We start from the raw sequence: 17,793 nt of genomic DNA on the forward strand, positions 1-17,793 counted from the left end.
GCAATAGATGGAGAAAAGACAGCCCAAATTGGGCACAGGGGTCACAAGGAAAGAGCCTAGGCGTGGAAGACACTCCCTAGTGGGGAACCTCGGGCAAGTCACTTCTCTGCAAGGCTTAGTTACTTCATCTGTAAAATGGAGAAAAAAAATCCTAGCTAGGTAGTGAAAATACAGTTCATTACTAGAGGAGAGAATGGCTAGCAGGAGGTATAGTCTTTGTTTTTCTTTTTTTTCCTCTTTCAGGAATGAAAGGAGGTATAGTCTTGAGTGAGTACCAGGTCACTGTGTGTGTGTGTGTGTGTGTGTGTGTGTGTGTTGGGAGGGGCATGACCCACCCACAATTCCATGCCTGGCACTTACTAGTATGAGGTATCGGTCTTGAGTGGTCCCATTCTTTGCTGACAGCTTAAGGATGTGGCCTTCTTTTATGAGCTCTTTGGTGGGGCTGACAATGTCCTCCTCGCCCCCTAACAGCTCATATACTTTCAGCAGCTTATGCATTCGCTCCTGGCAGAAGACAGGGAACAAAAGGCATGGTTGGGGTGCCAGCCTCCTGTCAGATGCTCACAAGTCATGACACCCCCACCCCAGGATGGAGACACCACAGGTGGGTGGCCAAGGAAGGGCAGGGGCTAGAAGGGCCACTCACCATTTTGCGGATGGCAGCATTCGAGTGCTCTGCTGCTGTGGCTATCAGCTCCAGAGACTCTACAGGCATAGAGAGGTGAGGTCAGATGGGGGACTAGCAGAGAGGAGCCTTGCCGGGGCTCCTTTTTTTTTTTTTTTCTTTTGAGACGGAGTCTCGCTCTGTTGCCCAGGCTGGATTGCAGCGGCATGATCTCGGCTCACCACAACCTCTGCCTCCCAGGTTCAAGCGATTCTCCTGCCTCAGCCTCCCAAGTAGCTGGGACTACAGGCGTGTGCCACCACGCCAGCTAATTTTTTATTTTTAGTAGAGATGGGGTTTCACTATGTTGGCCAGGCTGGTCTCAAACTCCTGACCGTGTGATCTACCCACCTCAGCCTCCCAAAGTGCTGGGATGACAGGCGTGAACCACCGCACCCGGCCTCGGGGTTTCTTTCCTCCCTGAACACCTCCTCCTGGCTTGATCACACCCTCCCATCTCAGAAAGCTTCACCCTCAAAGAGGTCCACAGCAACATCATTTAAAATCAGAAGTCCAATGTCACAATGCCAGAATCACAATAGATGGAATAGTTGGCAGCCAATAAAAAAAATGCAAGCTTGCCAAGATTATTATTACCATTAATAATAACAATAAGAGTTACATATGTAACCAGAAGGAAGCATACCCATGTTGTCTCTGGACGGTGGGACTATGGGTGGTTTTTATTATCTTCTTTAGTTTTTCTGTATTTTCCATATTTTTGACAAAGAACATGTATTACTTTTATAATCAGAAAAAGCCATATAAAGAAACAATGAGATGATCCTGTTCTTTGTCTCAATGATTCTGATTCTGGGTATCTGTGCTAGGAAAATACACATCCTATACACAAACACACTTTCATCATATTGGTATTTACAACAGTTCCAAGTGGGAAACAAAAATGTCTATCTGTAGGGGAGCACACCCACCTGTACCTCTTCCCTGCCAAAAAAAAAAAAAAAAAAGAAAGAAAAGAGGCCGTGCCTCTTCCCTGCCAAAACAAATGGCCACCTGTAGGGGTTCAGTTAAATACATTATGCTGTCTTCATATAATGGAATATTAAACAACCTTTACAAATGATCCTCATGTAGGGCTTTTAATAATCTGGGAAATGCTCAGGGTGTTTTAAGAAAAGGATACAAACATGTTTATATAGAATGATCTCACTTTTACGAGTATACATGTCTAAAAAACACCAGGAAGAATTTATGTCACAATGTTCATTGTGCTTATTCTCTGGGGGCTCAGATCACAGGTGATTTTTTCCCTACTTCATCTTTTTCTGTAATTTCCATATTTCCTATAGTGACCAGGTACTGTCAGAAAAAAAAAAAAAAAAAGCTGAAATAAGTCCCTGTACATCTCCACCCACTAATAAATCCCACCCATGCTTAAGGCCTGGCCACAGTCTCCGTGTACCCCGTTGGGATCTCCCCACTCAAATCAGCCTGTGCTGGAGGAGCAGAGGTGCTGAAGAAGGTCCATATGGCTGGCCAACCAAGTCTTGTTTTCCTAAGAGGCTCTCTCTTCATGACCAAGTTTTGGTGCTCAAGGAGATCTATGGCCCCAGTCCCAGCTCAGGCGTCCACATGCCTTTCAGGGGCCGGGCTCTAATCTCCAACCCTTCTTCCGAAATCCTGGCTGCCAGAAGGAACTTTCTCACACCGTTTACTGCCACTCCTCTGCTCAAATCTGTCAGTGGCTCCCCTGTGCCTGCAGGGTAAAGACCTAGCCCTTTAGCCCAACACTCAAAGCCCTTGGTGAGGCCGGGCGCGGTGGCTTACGCCTGTAATCCCAATACTTTAGGAGGCCAAGGGGGACAGATCACCTGACTTCAAGACCAGCCTAGCCAACATGGCAAAACCCCGTCTCTACTAAAATTACAAAAACTCCCCAGGGATGGTGGCATGTGCCCGTAATCCCAGCTACTCGGGAGGCTGAGGCAGGACAATCACTTGAACCCTGGAGGTGGAGCTTGCAGTGAGCTGAGATCATGCCACTGCACTCCAGCTTGGGCGACAGAGCGAGACTCCGTCTCAAAAAAAAAAAAGAGAAAGACTCAAAGCCCTTGGTGATGTGGCTTCTGCTGACCACTCCAGCTTCCTGCACTTCCCTAAACATGTCCCGTCTTACTTCATCTGGCCAACGGTCACTCTGTCTTCTGGATCCAGCTCACCTCCTCCAGTGAGCCTGCCCAGAGTTGCCGGGCTGGGTTAGGACCCTGTCTGGGTTCTCACATTCTCCTTTGCTCCCTTCTGTCCCACTAGTCACAGTGCTCATCATGTATTTATACATCTGCATCCATATTCCTCAGTAGACTAGGAGCTCCCTAGGACAGGGCCAAGGTCCCAATGCCCTCTCCAGGCAGATGCTTTGGATAAATTAGCTCCTTCAACCCTCACAACAACCCTGTAACATAGGTGATTGTGCCCCATTTATCTAATGAGGAAATCAAGACTCAGGGAGAAGGTGGCCACCCTAGGTTGCCTACCTGGGTGGCAGAGTTGGCATCAGAGCTGGGAATGATCTCCCAGCTGCCTCTTTTCCTACACATCCTACATCTCCCCAACCCCAGGGCAGGGGGCAGGCTGAGTGGTAGAGGTAGGAGGTACCCAGGGAAGGGGATAGGAAGAAGACTCTGGCAAGTTGTGGGCACACAAGCTCAGGCCTGTGTAGGCTGATGGGCTCTGACTGGAGGCTTTGTTACAACGAGCTCTGTCTGGAGATGTCTCATGTGGAGTATAGACCGGCATTTCCAAGGATCCAGGGTGTACAGTCCTTATCTGGGGCCTCAGTGTGGGGATTTCAGTCTAGAATTTCACTTAGGGGTTCAGGCTAGGGACTGCAATCTGGGGGGCCTGATGTAGGGGCTTGGTTTGGAAGCTTTAGTGGGGCCTGGTCTGGGCTTGGCAGTCTAGGATCTTGGTTTGGAGTTTAGTCTTGGGCCCATTGTAGGCAACAGAGGCCAGGAGTTCCAGATGGCCTGGTATGGGGAGACTGGTCTAGGGTCCAGGCTCTAGAGTGCAATCTGGAAACTAGAAAGTGGGCAAGTCAGTTTGGGGAACCAGACATATGATTCTGTGAGGCTCAGCCTGGGGAATTTAGTCTGAGGGGTAAAAAATTGGGAGCTCAGCTTAGGATCTTGGGCTGAGAATCTTAGTGTGCATATCTCAGGTGGGCTCTCATTCAGAGATTCTCATTCTGAACAGCTCAGAAAACCAGACCGGGAAGTTGTTTCTGGGGACAAAGTTTCATCTCTGGACTTGATGTGGGGAGTGCAATCTGGGAGGCTCCATTAGGGAAGCTCAGATGGCCAAGCTCAAGCTCTGAGGTTCATGCTGGGGCCTGAGATAGGGTTGGGATTGATACAAAACAGGAAACTCAATTTCTTCAACTCAGGCTGCTCTGCCTATGGAGTAGCCATTCTTTATTTCTTTACTTCTTAATAAACTTGCTTTCACTTAAAAAATAATAATAATAAAAGGCCAGGCACGGTGGCTCACGCCTGTAATCCCAGCACTTTGGGAGGCCGAGGTGGGCAGATCATGAGGTCAGGAGATTGAGAATATGCTGGCCAACATGGTGAAACCCCATCTCTACTAAAATACAAAACTTAGTCAGGCGTGGTGGTGCGTGCCTGTAGTCCCAGCTACTCGGGAGGCTGAGGCAGGGGAATTGCTTGAACCCAGGAGGCGGAGATAGAAGTGAGCCGAGATTGTGCCATTGCACTCCAGCCTGGCAAAAGAGAGAGACTCAGTCTCAAAAAAAATAAAAATAAAAATAGGCTGGGTGTGGTGGCACATGCCTGTAATCGCAGCACTTTGGGAGACCAAGGCGGGCAGATCACGAGGTCAAGAGATCCCTGACTAGCTGGGATTACAGGCGTGCACCACCATACCTGGCTAATTTTTGTATTTTCAGTAGAGACGGGGTTTCACCATGTTGGCCAGGCTGGTCTCAAACTCCTGACTTCGTGATCCACCTGCCTCGGCCTCCAAAAGTGCTGGGATTACAGGTGTGAGCCACCGCACCCAGCCTAGGACTGCTCCTTCTAAGTCTCCTTTGCTGATTCCACTTCCCTGAGGTTTGTCCTTGGCCCTCTTTCCCCTCCTTTTACACTTGCTCCCTTTGGTGATCTCGGCCAGCCCTATGGCTTTGGAATACTATCTATGTGCAAATGACATCCAAATCTCTCCCTGGAATTCTAGATTCATCTAACTGCCTGACTAGCAGCTCACTTTGAACATGTCCAAAAACAGACTCCTAAGATCATCTTAGAAACCACCACCACCAGCCAAAAACCTACAAGTCATTCCTGACTCTTTCTCTCAAGCCCTGCATCCACTCCACCCTAGTCCTCTCAGTGCTGCTTCTGAAAAGAATATATCCTGAATCCAACCATTTCTCACAGATTCTACTGCTACTGTCCTCATCCAAGCCAACTTTTCTCACTTGGATTATTGCAAAAGCCTTCTAACTGATCTCTCAGCTCTCTCTCTTGCTCCCCAAGTGATCAACATCGAAACCTTCCCATGGCTACTCACCACACTCAGAATAAAATCCATCTCCTTATCTTGGCCTTCAGTCTTTGCTCCTCTCTCCAACCCCATTTCTACCATTCTACTCTCACTTGTCACGTTCAGAGATATGCAACCTGTCCAGCACCCCACCTCCTCTAATATCTCCCCTTGCCTTGGACACTATACTTGCTGTTGCCTCTGCCTGGAACATGCTCCACTCCAACAGGCATGTGCTTACCTTCTTTTTATTCAGGTTTTGACTCACTGTCTTCTAGTCAGACAGGCCACCCAATCTCAAGTAGGCTCTCCAGCCACTGTCATGCCATCCTCTTCTAATTCTCAGAATTACACTCAGCACCTATCTAATATTCTACTGTGTATTTAGTTACTTATTTATTTATTCTTGAGATGGAGTCTCTCTCTATCACCCAGGCTAGAGTGCAGTGGCTCAATCACAGCTCAATGCAACCTCTGCCTCCCGAGTTCGAGTGATTCTCCTGCACTGGCATCCCGAGTAGCTGGAATTACAGGCACCCACCACCACGCCCAGCTATCTTTTTTTTTTTTTTTTTTTTTTTTGAGATGAAGTCTTGCTGTTGCCCAGGCTGAAGTGTAGTGACGCAATCTCGGCTCACTGCAACCTCCGCCTCCTGGGTTCAAGCAATTCTCCTGCCTCAGCCTCCCGAATAGCTGAGATTACAGGTGCCCGCCACCACGCCCAGCTAATGTTTGTATTTTTAGTAGAGACAGGGTTTCACCATGTTGGCCAGGCTGGTCTCAAACTCCTGACCTCAGGCGATCCCCTGGTCTCGGCCTCCCAAAGTGCTGGGATTACAGGCATGAGCCACTGCGCCTGGCCTCTGCTGTGTGTTTATTATTTTTGTTTACTGTGTCTCTTGCTGACTAGAATATATGCTCCCTGAGATCAAGGACCTTGTCTGTTTTGTTCACCTCTATATCCCCAGTACCTAGAACAATGCACAAAAACATGGAGGTGCTCAGTAAGTAGCTGTTAACTGAATGAATGAATGAATGAAAATAACAATCTGAGGCCGGGCGCGGTGGCTCAAGCCTGTAATCCCAGCACTTTGGGAGGCCGAGATGGGCGGATCATGAGGTCAGGAGATCGAGACCATCCTGGCTAACACAGTGAAACCCCGTCTCTACTAAAAATACAAAAACTTAGCCGGGCGAGGTGGCAGGCGCCTGTAGTCCCAGCTACTCGGGAGGCTGAGGCAGGAGAATGGCGTGAACCCGGGAGGCGGAGCTTGCAGTGAGCTGAGATCCGGCCACTGCACTCCAGCCTGGGTGACAGAGCGAGACTCCGTCTCAAAAAAAAAAAAAAAAAAAAAACAAACAAAAAAAAAAAAAAACAATCTGGGGAAGAGAAAGTGAGGTAGGCTGTGGGGAGCTCTATCTGGGGTATGGGGTTCAGGCTGATACTGGAGGAATCGGGATAGAAGACTTTTCTAGTGGTTCAATGTATAAGGATTCAGTCTGGGGAGGAGGTATCTCAGCCTAGAGATCCAAATTTGAGAGGTGGAAAATTTGGGGTCCAGTCTAGGGTGCTCAATTTGGAGGTTCTTTTGGGAGGTTCATTCTGGGTAGTGGCTGATGGACATGGAGGAAAGCTCTAAATCTGGAGGATGGAAAATTGATGAGCCAGGGCTCTCTCTGGGTTGCTCAGCTGTGGAGATTCTGTGATGTGGGTTTGGCCTGAGAGGTCAGTCTGGCCTCTCAGCGTGGTGGCTCAGTCCCTGAAGTTTCAGGCTCAGTTTCCTTTCTCATTTGGTACAACTTCATTTGGGGGTGAGTCTAGGGGTCAGCCTTGGGGTCTCAATCTAGGAAATGGATGAGTTCCTTTAGGGGATCATAATAGGCATGCTCCTCAAACTCTGGGCTTCCAGTTGGGAAGTTCAGGTTGGGGGTCTCCTTCTGAATGTTCTCTTCAGGTATTTGGGCAGGGGTCTCAACTTGGAGGGTCCTGCCTGAATACCCAAAGAGAACATTCAGAAGGAGGATCTCATCCTGGGGTCTCACTTCAGAACCTCAATGTGGGCCTTTCAGTTTGGAGATCCTCCTCTGGGATCTCAATCATGAGGCAATGGAAGGCTGACCCTGTGAATTAAGTCTTGGGGTCCTGCCTCAGAGGTCTGGCCTAGAGTTATTAGTGTGGAGGAGCAGGAAGGGGCCTGGGTGCACACACTCACTTTGGGCATCCTTGCTGTCCGGGGAGCCATGGGGCAGCTTTAACAGATAGTCCTTGAGAAGAAGCTCATAGCGGGGGATGCGCTGCACAGGCTCCAGCATGTGGTGCTGCAATGTCAGGTTGCCACAGGCTTCCTCCTTCTGTGACAGGCAGAAGCAGAGGGGCTCAGATCTGGCTGCAGATCCCCCACCACGTCCCTGCAGACCTCTCCTCCCCCAGTCTGCTCCCTCCAGCTTGACCACTTACCTGCACCTCATGGATGATGACTTTAAACTGGGTGGAACGCTCTGTCCAGGTGTTGACCAGTTCCACAGCCCGGTCAAAGTTCTTCACATACTCACCATACATCTTGAGGAAGGGGGCCAGTTTCTGCAGGATGTCTCCAATGCGTGGGTAGCGGTCCCTGGGGTGGAATTAGGGGCTGATGTGGTCCTGCTGCTCTTTGCCCCTCAGAATCTTCCCCCACAGGTCTCCAGATACCTTTCATCTCAGTCTTAGAAACCTACTTCTCAGCTAGTCTGCTCCTTCAGAAATACTGCTTACATTACAGGCCAATGAGGCCAAGAGGCTCGGCTTGACTTCAGACCACAGCCTGGGATGCCACCTGCCTCAATTCTGCCCTGCCCGAGTGCTGGTTGGAGTACCCACCCTGAGACCTTACTGCCAGGACCACTTCATATACTGATTATCAACTGTGTGCTGGGTGATGCTTGGGACACAGAAATGAGTCACACCCATTTGAGCCCTGAGAGGGTCACCATCTGGTAGGTAAGACAAAGAGACCAGGCCTGGTCTTACTCCTCATTGGTCAGTCTGGTGCAGGAGCAAAGCAAACCAGACTTGGTCCCAGCCCTCAGGGTTCACAGACTCGTGGGGAAATATAGGAACCAGGCTTCATGCTGGCCCTCTGTGGTCACAGTCTGGTGAGGGGGACACACTTGACTCTGTAGGTGTGGAGAATCTGTAGGTATGGGGAATGTGGACATGATTTTAAGCAGGGAGAGACACGGTCTGACTGTTGTTTAGAAAGACCATTCTGGCAAATTGTGTGGACTCTAAAGGCTGGATTGGAAGAAGGCCTGGAGCCTGGGAGGCTGCCTGTAAACCTTGCCTTTCTACCTGAGGACTCAGCTTAGGCATCACCTTCTCCCTGAATCCTTCTGTAATCTCCAAGCTAGGCTTGGTCCAGTTGTCTGGATTCCCACAGCCTCCCATTCTCTGCTCTATCATAGCACTGTAAAAATAAAAAATGCTCATGTCCATTGAGCACTTATTGTATACACCTGGTACTGTTTTTTGTTTGTTTGTTTGTTTGCTTTTTGTTTTTTTTTTTTGAGACGGAGTCTTGCTCTGTTGCCCAGGCTGGAGTGCAGTGGCCGGATCTCAGCTCACTGCAAGCTCCACCTCCCAGGTTCACACCATTCTCCTGCCTCAGCCTCCCGAGTAGCTGGGACTACAGGGGCCCACCACCACACCTGGCTAATTTTTTGTATTTTTAGTAGAGACTGGGTTTCACCGTGTTAGCCAGGATGGCCTCGATCTCCTGACCTCGTGATCCGCCCGCCTCGGCCTCCCAAAGTGCTGGGATTACGGGCGTGAGCCACCATGCCTGGCCTATACTGGTACTGTTCTAAGCTCTTTTATGTATTAAGTTATTTAATCCTTAAAACAACCCTACAAGGTAGGCCGTTATTATTTTCCCCCATTTTATAGATGAGGAAACTGAGGCACAGCAACTTAAGAAACTTGCTCAAAGTTACCAATTGGCACAGCTGGAATTTGAACTCAGCCAATTTGGCTTCTAACCTAATACTCCTGTAGGCTATGCTATTCTGTTGTAATTTTCTGAGTTCTGGTCTGTGTTCCACATCAGACTGGGAGGTCCTGGAAGGCAGAGCTTGGGCCTGATTCTTTTTTCTTTTTCTTCTTTTTTTTAAGAGTCTAGCTCTATCACCTAGGCTGGAGTGCAATGGTGCAATTTTGGGTCACCACACCTCTGCCTCCGGGTTCAAGTGATTCTCGTGCCTTAGCCTCCCGAGTAGCTGGGACTACAGGCACGTGCCATCAGGCCAGGGTAATTTTTAATATTTTTAGTAGAGACAGGGTTTTGCCATGTTGGCCAGGCTGTTCTCAAACTCCTGACCTCAGGTGATTCACCTGCCTCAGCTTCCCAAAGTGCTGGGATGACACCGTGCCCGGCTCTGATTCTTTTTTCAAAAGTCACTAAGAGGAAGAGCAAGTAGCAATGAAGTCTTGTGTACACCTCTGGGTCTGGGCTCGGCAGGCAGGTGGACAGGGGAGTGGGCAGTCTAGGTCTAGGGTCCCTCACCATTCCTCCATGCGCTTCTCTAGCTCAGGCAGCAGGAACTGCTGGTGGAAGCAATAGATGGAGCAGATGTTAGAGAAGATGCCGTGGACAACGTCGGCCGGGAAGGAACTGCGGTTCCGAGCTTCTTCCAGCAGCCGGGCACAGAACACCTGTGGGGCAGGGCAGAAGCACTCAGCCCAGCTGGGCCTGGGGCTTGGCTGGTGAAGGGGCAGCTTATGGGTGAGGGCAGTATTTGTGGGGAGGCTTGTGGAGCTTTGGAATCAGCATTGGTCTTGAGACTGAGGATACAGGGAATGGGGTTAGGGTTATATATTGGGGAGATGGATTTCAGGTTATTCCAGCAGTCCCTGGCTTTGGCCCCCACACTTGTGCTTGATCCTGGCAGAGCAAGTATTCTGGCTGAGATCTAACTCAAGTGCGAGGGTGCCTTCTGAAGAAATGTTAGGCTGCCCAGGCACAGAAAGGGGTCCCTGCTGCCAAGAGTTAGGCTTTGGAACAATTAGAAGTCAGGATCAAGGTCAGGCTTAGAATTAGATTCGGGTCAGAGAGAAAGTTGGAATTAGATCCGTTTATTTAATGAATATTTTTGAGTGTCTGTTGTGTGCGAGGCACTGTCACAGAGGGTAAGATAGAGCAGTGAACAAAGATAAAAATCTCTACTCTCAGGGATTCTAGTGGATTTGGGATCTGGAATAGGGCTAGGGTTAGAATGAAGTTCACAGCTAGGGATAAATTCAGGATCTGGGTCTGAGTCAGTACTAGTGTCAGGTCGCAGTCAGGGCTGGTATACCTGCCCAGCATTAGGAGTGAGGGTTGGTATCACGATCAAGCTTGGGGCATAATCAGAGTTGGCTTCATGGACAAGTTGACTTCAAGGTCAGAGAGGAGTCTTACCGCCTCTAAATTCTGGCCACAATGGTGGGATTGAACTCAGGCCCTATCACTTCCTCCTTGAAATGCACCTACAAGGTCCTGGGGCCCTGGTACCCGCAAGGGGTCACTCACCTGATCCAGGAGATGGAGCCTGGAAACGTAGGCCTTCTCAGTTTGCAGGAGCTCATTGGCAATGTGAAACACCTTTTGCTGCACAGTCAACTGGAAAGGAGAAACAGTAACCCCTGATCCATCATCCTCTATCCTAACCCTCATCCAAGCCCCCAGAATTCTTAAAACAGTTCCCATGCCACTCTAAGCCTAATACCACCCTAAGATAACCTTGACCCCCATCTCCAGATCTGTAAGTCCTTCAGCTTCATCCCTGACTCCCCAGTCTACCATAAGGCCTACCCCTCCATTCTGATGACACGCACTCCCTCACTCAACAACTCATTCACCCGCTCTCTCTATTCTGACTCAGCAGAGTGTAGTGGTTAAGCATTTTTGGGATGGTAAGTCAGACTTCCTGGGTTCAAATCCTAAGCTCTGCCATTCACTAGCTTGCATAACTTCTTTAACAGCTCTGTATTTAGGACGCCTCATCCATAAATACAGATAATAATAGGATCTATTGAACGTAGAGGCTGGCGAGAAACAAAAACAAAATAATAATAGGACCGAAGTCTATTGATAATGTATAAATAAAACACAGCAGACTACAGATTAAATGGCGTATAAATGTGAATTAATCATTTATTCACCTATTCAGTACACTATCAGCAAGGGCTTGCTGAGTACCTGGGGTGTGAGAAAAGCACAAAAGTATAAGAACGTATAAAACTCATTGCCTGTTGGCCCAGTTTCCTATTCGTTAGATATATTTGTTGACTACCTGCCATGCTGGCAGTCCCTGGCTTTGGCCCCCACACTTGAGCTTGGTCCTGGCAGAGCAAGTATTCTGGCTGAGATCTAACTCAAGTGCAAGGGTGCCTTCTGAAGAAATGTTAGGCTGCCCAGGCACAGAAGGGGGTCCCTGCTGCCAAGAGCCTTCATCTGCACAGCCTCAGGCCCCTGCAGGGCTCTAGCTCTTGCGCCCCTCCTCCAGCTGTGGAGAAGTCTCTATGGATGTAAGAGACTTTCCATTTTACAAATAAGGAAACTGAGGCTTATGGTAGGGGAGCGGAGGGGGAAAAGACTTGCCCAGTGTCACAGAGCTTGGAAACAAGGTCTTATTTCGAGAAATACTGAGCTAGGGGAAGAATCAAGCATAAAAGGCTCCCAGGTTCTCCACATGGTCCTGCCTCTCAGTGAACACAGGTCAGTACCTCCACAGACTCCTGTCTCTCCATCAGGGGCACTGGGATTTCTCTGTCCTTCTCTTCCTCCTCCTCCTCGTCGTCCTCCTCCTCCAGGTCACTGTCAACCTCTTGGGAGCCAGGCCGGTGGGGGTCGGCCAAGGCAACAGGCACACTAGCCAGGGCAGCGGGCCCAGGGCAGAGGCTGTGGCTGGGGGGCCCGTCATCACTGACGAAGCAGGTCTCCTCGCTGTTGGATGGCGAGCTGATGCTATCAATGCCGCTGTCCCGGTTGGGCACCTTCTCGCCGTCCCGGGGCCCAGGAGCCAGCAGGAACAGGCAGCGAGAGGCCTCGCCCTCTGGGAGCTGGGGCACTGGTTGCTGCGAGGGTGGCTGTGGCAACATGGCTGGCTCTGGGGGACCTGGGCTGGGGCCAGGGGCTGGCCTATCCGAGGCGACAATCACAGGCTCTCTGAGGTGGGTGGTGGACACACATGGAGGCAGGGTATGAGCTTGACTGAGGCCTCTCCTGACTATCCTTTCCTGTCCCAGGCTCCCCCTTTCCCCTAGAGGGTGCCCTAGGGACCAGACTCACCTTTCAAACTTCTCAATCAGTGAGGATACTGCTGCAGAACTGGGGCTGGCCTCTGCTCTGGGGGCCAGGCCTTTGGCCACTCGGGGGTCGGCAGGCAGTGGGCGTGATGGTGGAGGGGGGATGGGCTCCAGTGGGGGTGGCATCCGGGGCATCTGCAGGTAGCTGGGCTTTGGGGGCACTGGAGAGATGAATGGGGAAGAGAGAAGGGAGACATCAGTGAGCTGGATTTGAGCCTGGCTAACATGGTGAAATCCCATCTCTACTAAAAATACAAAAATTAGCTGGGCGTGGTGGCACGTGCCTGTAGTCCCAGCTACTTGGGAGGCTGAGGCAGGAGAATTGCTTGAACTCAGGAGGCAGAGGTTGCAGTGAGCCAAGATCATGCCACTGCACTCCAGCCTGGATGACAGAGTGAGATTCTGTCTCAAAAAAAAAAAAAAAAAAAAGCTGGATTTGGAGGTGGCTGGCTGTCATGGCCAGGCCACAACCCCCTCCACAAACCACAATCTGCACCTTTGCCTGAGGTAGACACAAAGGGGCTGAGGTGAGATCACAGTATGCACACATTAGCCTCAGGCCACAGCCCTCTGTGCACTAGGTAGGTAGCACTGCCCCCGGAGCACGGTGCCTCCCCATCCTTCTAACAAACCCTCTTCTCTGCCACTGGCTAACTTCTCCCTTCCTCTGACCCCTCCCCTGGGCCACTTCTCTGCTCTTTTCTGGGACCACTTACCCTGTGGCTTTGGGCCCGGTGCCCGCTTCAGTGGTGAAGGACGCTGGCTAGGGGTTTCGGTGGGGGGGCCTGGGTCTGAGCGAAGCCTCTGGGGACCTTCTGGATGAGGCTCTAGGCTCTGGCCAGGGTCAAGGGACAAACTTTTAACCAGGATCCGGTTTCCCTGGTGCAGCCCTGCAGGAAGAGAGAAAATGGGTGTGAAGTAACTGACTTTAACCCAAAGGGGAATGGGGTTAAAGTTAAGACTGGCATGTCTTAGCAGCTATCTGGGGTATTGGGTTTCTCTGAGCCCCTTTCCTGGCCACAGTGTTTTTCTGGGAAGCCCCTACCCTAGCCCTCAGATGGAGAGCCAGACCCAGGGCTGGGGCTGGCTGTTTTCATCAACAGATAAGAATTCTTTGTGACTAGTGCATTGATTCCATGTATGTCAGCAGGCAGTATTACTAGTGAGTTTAACCAGGCTGGGGGTGGCTGTGAGCACCCTGAACTTTATATACGCATTTGTGACCTTTGTTTATACAGCCACATAGGTATGCTGAGTATAAACCATTCTTCAACGTTTTTGTTAAGGTTCTGACAATATCTAGATTTTCTTGTTTACAATTTTGTGCAGCTAAGTATGCTTAAAAATGATGAAATTGTGTTTCATGAGCAAGTTTTGCTTCTTGAAATCCCAACTTCTGGCTGGGCACAGTGGCTCATGCCTGTAATCCCAGCACTTTGGGAAGCCAAGAAGGGAGGATTGCTTGAGCTCAGGAATTCGAGATGAGTTTGGGCAACAAAGTGAGACTCTGTCTCTACAAAAAATATAGAAGTTAGCTGGGCATGGTGGTGTGCACCTGTATTCCCAGCTACTTGGGAGGCTGAGGTGGGAGGATCAGTTGAGCCTGGGAGGTGGAAGTTCCAGGGAGCTGAGATCACCCCACCGCACTCCAGCCTGGGCAAAAGAGCAAGATGCCGTCTCAAGAAAAAAAAAAAAAAAAAAAAGAAGAAAAATGAAAACAAAATCCCAACTTCTCAGCAATCTGTATTACCCTCCTCAACTTCCACATCTACACAGACCCACACGCATCTTCCACCCCTGCCACACACACACGTGCAGCATCCAGAGTTCAGGTCACTGAAATAACTTTAAATCAAGCAGCCAGTTTGGAAAAAGGGGAGGCCTTTTTGTACTGTCCCTCTTCCCTCACTGTATGTCCCCTAAAGCCACCTCTATCTTTGGCTCTAGAGGAGATGATGGTCATGCTTAGGAGAGAGGATTTGGTCTGGGAGGCAGTGAGGGATCCCCCACCCCAAAGAAAGGAATGTGGGGCTCATGTGATCCTGGCTGGGCAGGGGGCTGTGGGAGTGCCTCAAATGATAGAGAGGTCAGGTGGGGCCAGAGAGGAGTGGGAAAGGCCTTGGATGCTAGGCTGACATCCATCCTGTAGCAGAAGGGAGCCACAAAAACCCCTTGCAGAGGGAGAGATGGAGGCAAACAGGTGTGAGGACAAGAGAGTAGTAGTCAAGAGCTCCCGGAGGTACCACCATCACATGGTGTAGGTTATGCTGTGCCACAGCCACATGGCCTCCCACTCAGCGCCACAGAGGGTCTGTTAGCCTATATCACACACAGTCTCATAAATGACTAGACACAAATGGGCCCACTCAGTCACAGAAACACTTGGTGTTATTTATACCATCTCACCCAACTGTAGGTGATCGCCCTCCTGAAAGCCTAGTTACACACAGTCACAAAGATCTGCGGTCACAACCTCACATACGATCACACAGCCTCGCGGTATCACACACACCTGCAAACATGGTCATGCAATCACAAAGACACACAGTCACACAATGGCAATTCTACCATCTCACACACAGCCTCATATAACTGCCCAGCCACATACAATCATATACCCAGCTAGACATTCTTCAAACATGGTTTCACTGAGTCACAAAGATGTACATTGTCATTTACACCGTGTCTCACAATTGCAGGGCCATGGAGTGTCATACACACCATAATGTCACACCTGCAAACATGGTTACACACAAACACTATAGGCACACAGAGTCAATTATACCATGTCAGACACAATCACATACAGTGGCAAAACAGCATAAAGTCACATGATACCACACACTCAGAATCACAAACTCACAATCACAGACATGTGGCATACAGGTGGCCCTCCATATCCATTGGTTTTGCATCCTCGGCCTCTGCATGGAGGCTGATTGATCGAAAATGTTTGGGAAAAAAAACAAAAAATAGCAATACAACAATAAAAATTATATAAATAAAACCCAATACAGTATAGCAACTATTTACATGGCATTTACATTGTATTAGGTATTCTAAGTAATCTGGCGATGATTTAAAGTATACAGGAAGGGTCAGGTGCGGTGGCTCACACCTGTAATCCCAGCACTTTGGGAGGCCAAGGCGGGTGGTTCACAAGGTCAGGAGTTCAAGACCAGCCTGACCAACATGGCAAAACTCTGTCTCTACAAAAATACAAAAACTAGCTGGGCGTGGTGGTGGGTGCCTGTAATCCTAGCTACTAGGGAGGCTGAGGCAGGAGAATCGCTAGAACCAGGGAGGTGGAGGTTGCAGTGAGCCGAGATCACACCACTGCACTCCAGCCTGGGTGATAGAGACTCCATCTCAAAAAAAAAAAAAAGTATACAGGAAGATACACATAGTTTATATGCAAATAACATGCCATTTTATATAAGGGACTTGAGTGTTGGTGACTCTGGTATCTTCAGGCCATCCTGGAACCAATTCCCCATGGAGACCAAGGGACAAATGTCATTTACTATGTCATACTCATCTAACAAACACATCCACAGTGTCCCTGGGTCTTAGCCTTAGGCCCAGGAATATACACACCTGTGGGACACTTGCCACCTCCTAAACAGTCACTATGTCACATGCAAACTGTTGTGAAAACACACACACACACACACACACAAAGACCTCTGCACCCTCCCCTTCCAGGGTCACACAGGCAGAAAGAGTCACAGGGGATTTTAGGTCTCCCAGTCCCGGAGGGAAGAAATAGCCCAACCCACAGGGTTCCAGCAGCTTCCCTAGGCCTCTGACCTCACCCCTGGCTACATCCCAGTCAGGTCCACCCCAGGGGACTCAGATCAGGGTCCTTTCCCAGCACTGAGGGAACAGGGTGCCCCAGGCCCCAGGCCGAGCGCCCCTCCCCAACTCTGTACCTTGCTTTGGGTGTCGTTCCTCACTTCCTTCCCCACCTAAGCTGGCAGGGCCTGGCCAGAATGGAGGAGGCGCTCCTCTCCGCTCAGCTGTGCCGCTTACCCTGCCCTGCTCAGCACATCCTGGCCTGGTCTTGCCCTGCCCTCCCCCTAGGCGTGGGGGTGAGGAAGATGAATCACCTGGAGGGTGGCACAGGCGGAGACGTGGTTAGAGAGACACATGGCCAGAGCAAGGGAGAGAGATAGAGAGAAGCTGACAGGGCCAGAGATGCAGTGAGTAAAGCCAGGTACCCAGCCATGCAGAGACCCCTCCTCAGACATATACACATAGGTGCCAGGGTCCCTGGTGGCCCCTGTCTGCCTCCTTGGGCCTGGGGGAGCCCACTTATCTCCACACCTCAACGCAGGCAGGCCTCCTCTGGGCAAGCCCTCCTACCCTATCTGTAGCAAAGCAGCAGGGTCCCTGGATAAGGCTGCTCTCCTCCTGCTCCAATGCTGGTCCTTGGGATGGAGTGACCATACATGCCACTCTCCATGGCCCTGCCCTAGCCCACCCACTGCTCCCTCCTCACCCATCTCACCTGAGAGCCCACAGACAGGCCTGCCTCTCCATTCTCTCTGCCTCCTTGCAGGCAGCCCTGCAGGAAGAGGAGGCCAAATGAAATGCAAAGATTCCCTGGAGTCCCAGGTGAGAGGAACAGAGATTATCAGCCCAGTTTCTAGTAAGGAGATAGGGTCAGAGAGAGAGGCAGTGACTTGCCCAAGGTCGCAGAGCAAATCAATGAATGGCACACTTTCTGGCAGACTGGTCATGGACTGGATTCCTTCTTATTAACCCCACTCTCCAAGGGGAAGCTGGAAAAGAGGGGAACCAGGAGGGGCAGGGTGGACCCAAGGGCTTCAGAAAGTCACAAACTGCAGTGTAGCTAGTAAGAGGGACACCCCTCAACCCTGTCCACAGGGAATTGAACAGGGGTCCAGTTTAGGAGCCTAGGCCTGACCAAGAACCAGACTAGGTTTCACCGAGCGGGGGAAGGTTCAAGATCCCTCCCTCTTGTTTCAGAACTCCCTCTCCCTTGTCTCTCTGCCTACATTTCCCTGTCTGCTGTTTTCCCTCAGTGGCCTCCTTGGCTCCAAGTCTTGCTCCCTCCAGGTGGCTGAATGAACTTTCTTACAGTCCAGCTCAGATCATGCCACTTACCTGCACAAGAACCTTCTGTAACTCCCCACTGTCCATGGGAAAATAGAAACTTCTCAGCTAGGCCGGGCGCGGTGGCTCACGCCTTTATTCCAATACTTTGGGAGGCTGAGGTGGGTGGATCACCTGAGGTTGGGAGTTTGAGACCAGCCTG

General features: G+C 50.3%; 1 protein-coding gene across 1 annotated transcript in view; it reads right to left on the reverse strand.

Annotated features, from left to right (window-relative positions):
* FGD1 (FYVE, RhoGEF and PH domain containing 1) overlaps window positions 1-17,793 on the reverse strand; it is a 48,954-nt gene that overhangs the window by 10,383 nt on the left and 20,778 nt on the right. The window contains exons 2-10 of the mRNA XM_003917763.5: window positions 13,229-13,402; window positions 12,496-12,673; window positions 11,931-12,372; window positions 10,735-10,824; window positions 9,730-9,878; window positions 7,647-7,803; window positions 7,402-7,540; window positions 650-708; window positions 361-507 (exon numbers count right to left, since the gene is read on the reverse strand). Coding sequence (XP_003917812.2) covers window positions 361-507; window positions 650-708; window positions 7,402-7,540; window positions 7,647-7,803; window positions 9,730-9,878; window positions 10,735-10,824; window positions 11,931-12,372; window positions 12,496-12,673; window positions 13,229-13,402 — 1,535 coding nt within the window. The remainder of the gene's footprint in view (window positions 1-360; window positions 508-649; window positions 709-7,401; window positions 7,541-7,646; window positions 7,804-9,729; window positions 9,879-10,734; window positions 10,825-11,930; window positions 12,373-12,495; window positions 12,674-13,228; window positions 13,403-17,793) is intronic.

The sequence above is a fragment of the Papio anubis genome, chromosome X (assembly GCF_008728515.1).
Source record: "Papio anubis isolate 15944 chromosome X, Panubis1.0, whole genome shotgun sequence".
NCBI lineage: Eukaryota > Metazoa > Chordata > Mammalia > Primates > Cercopithecidae > Papio > Papio anubis.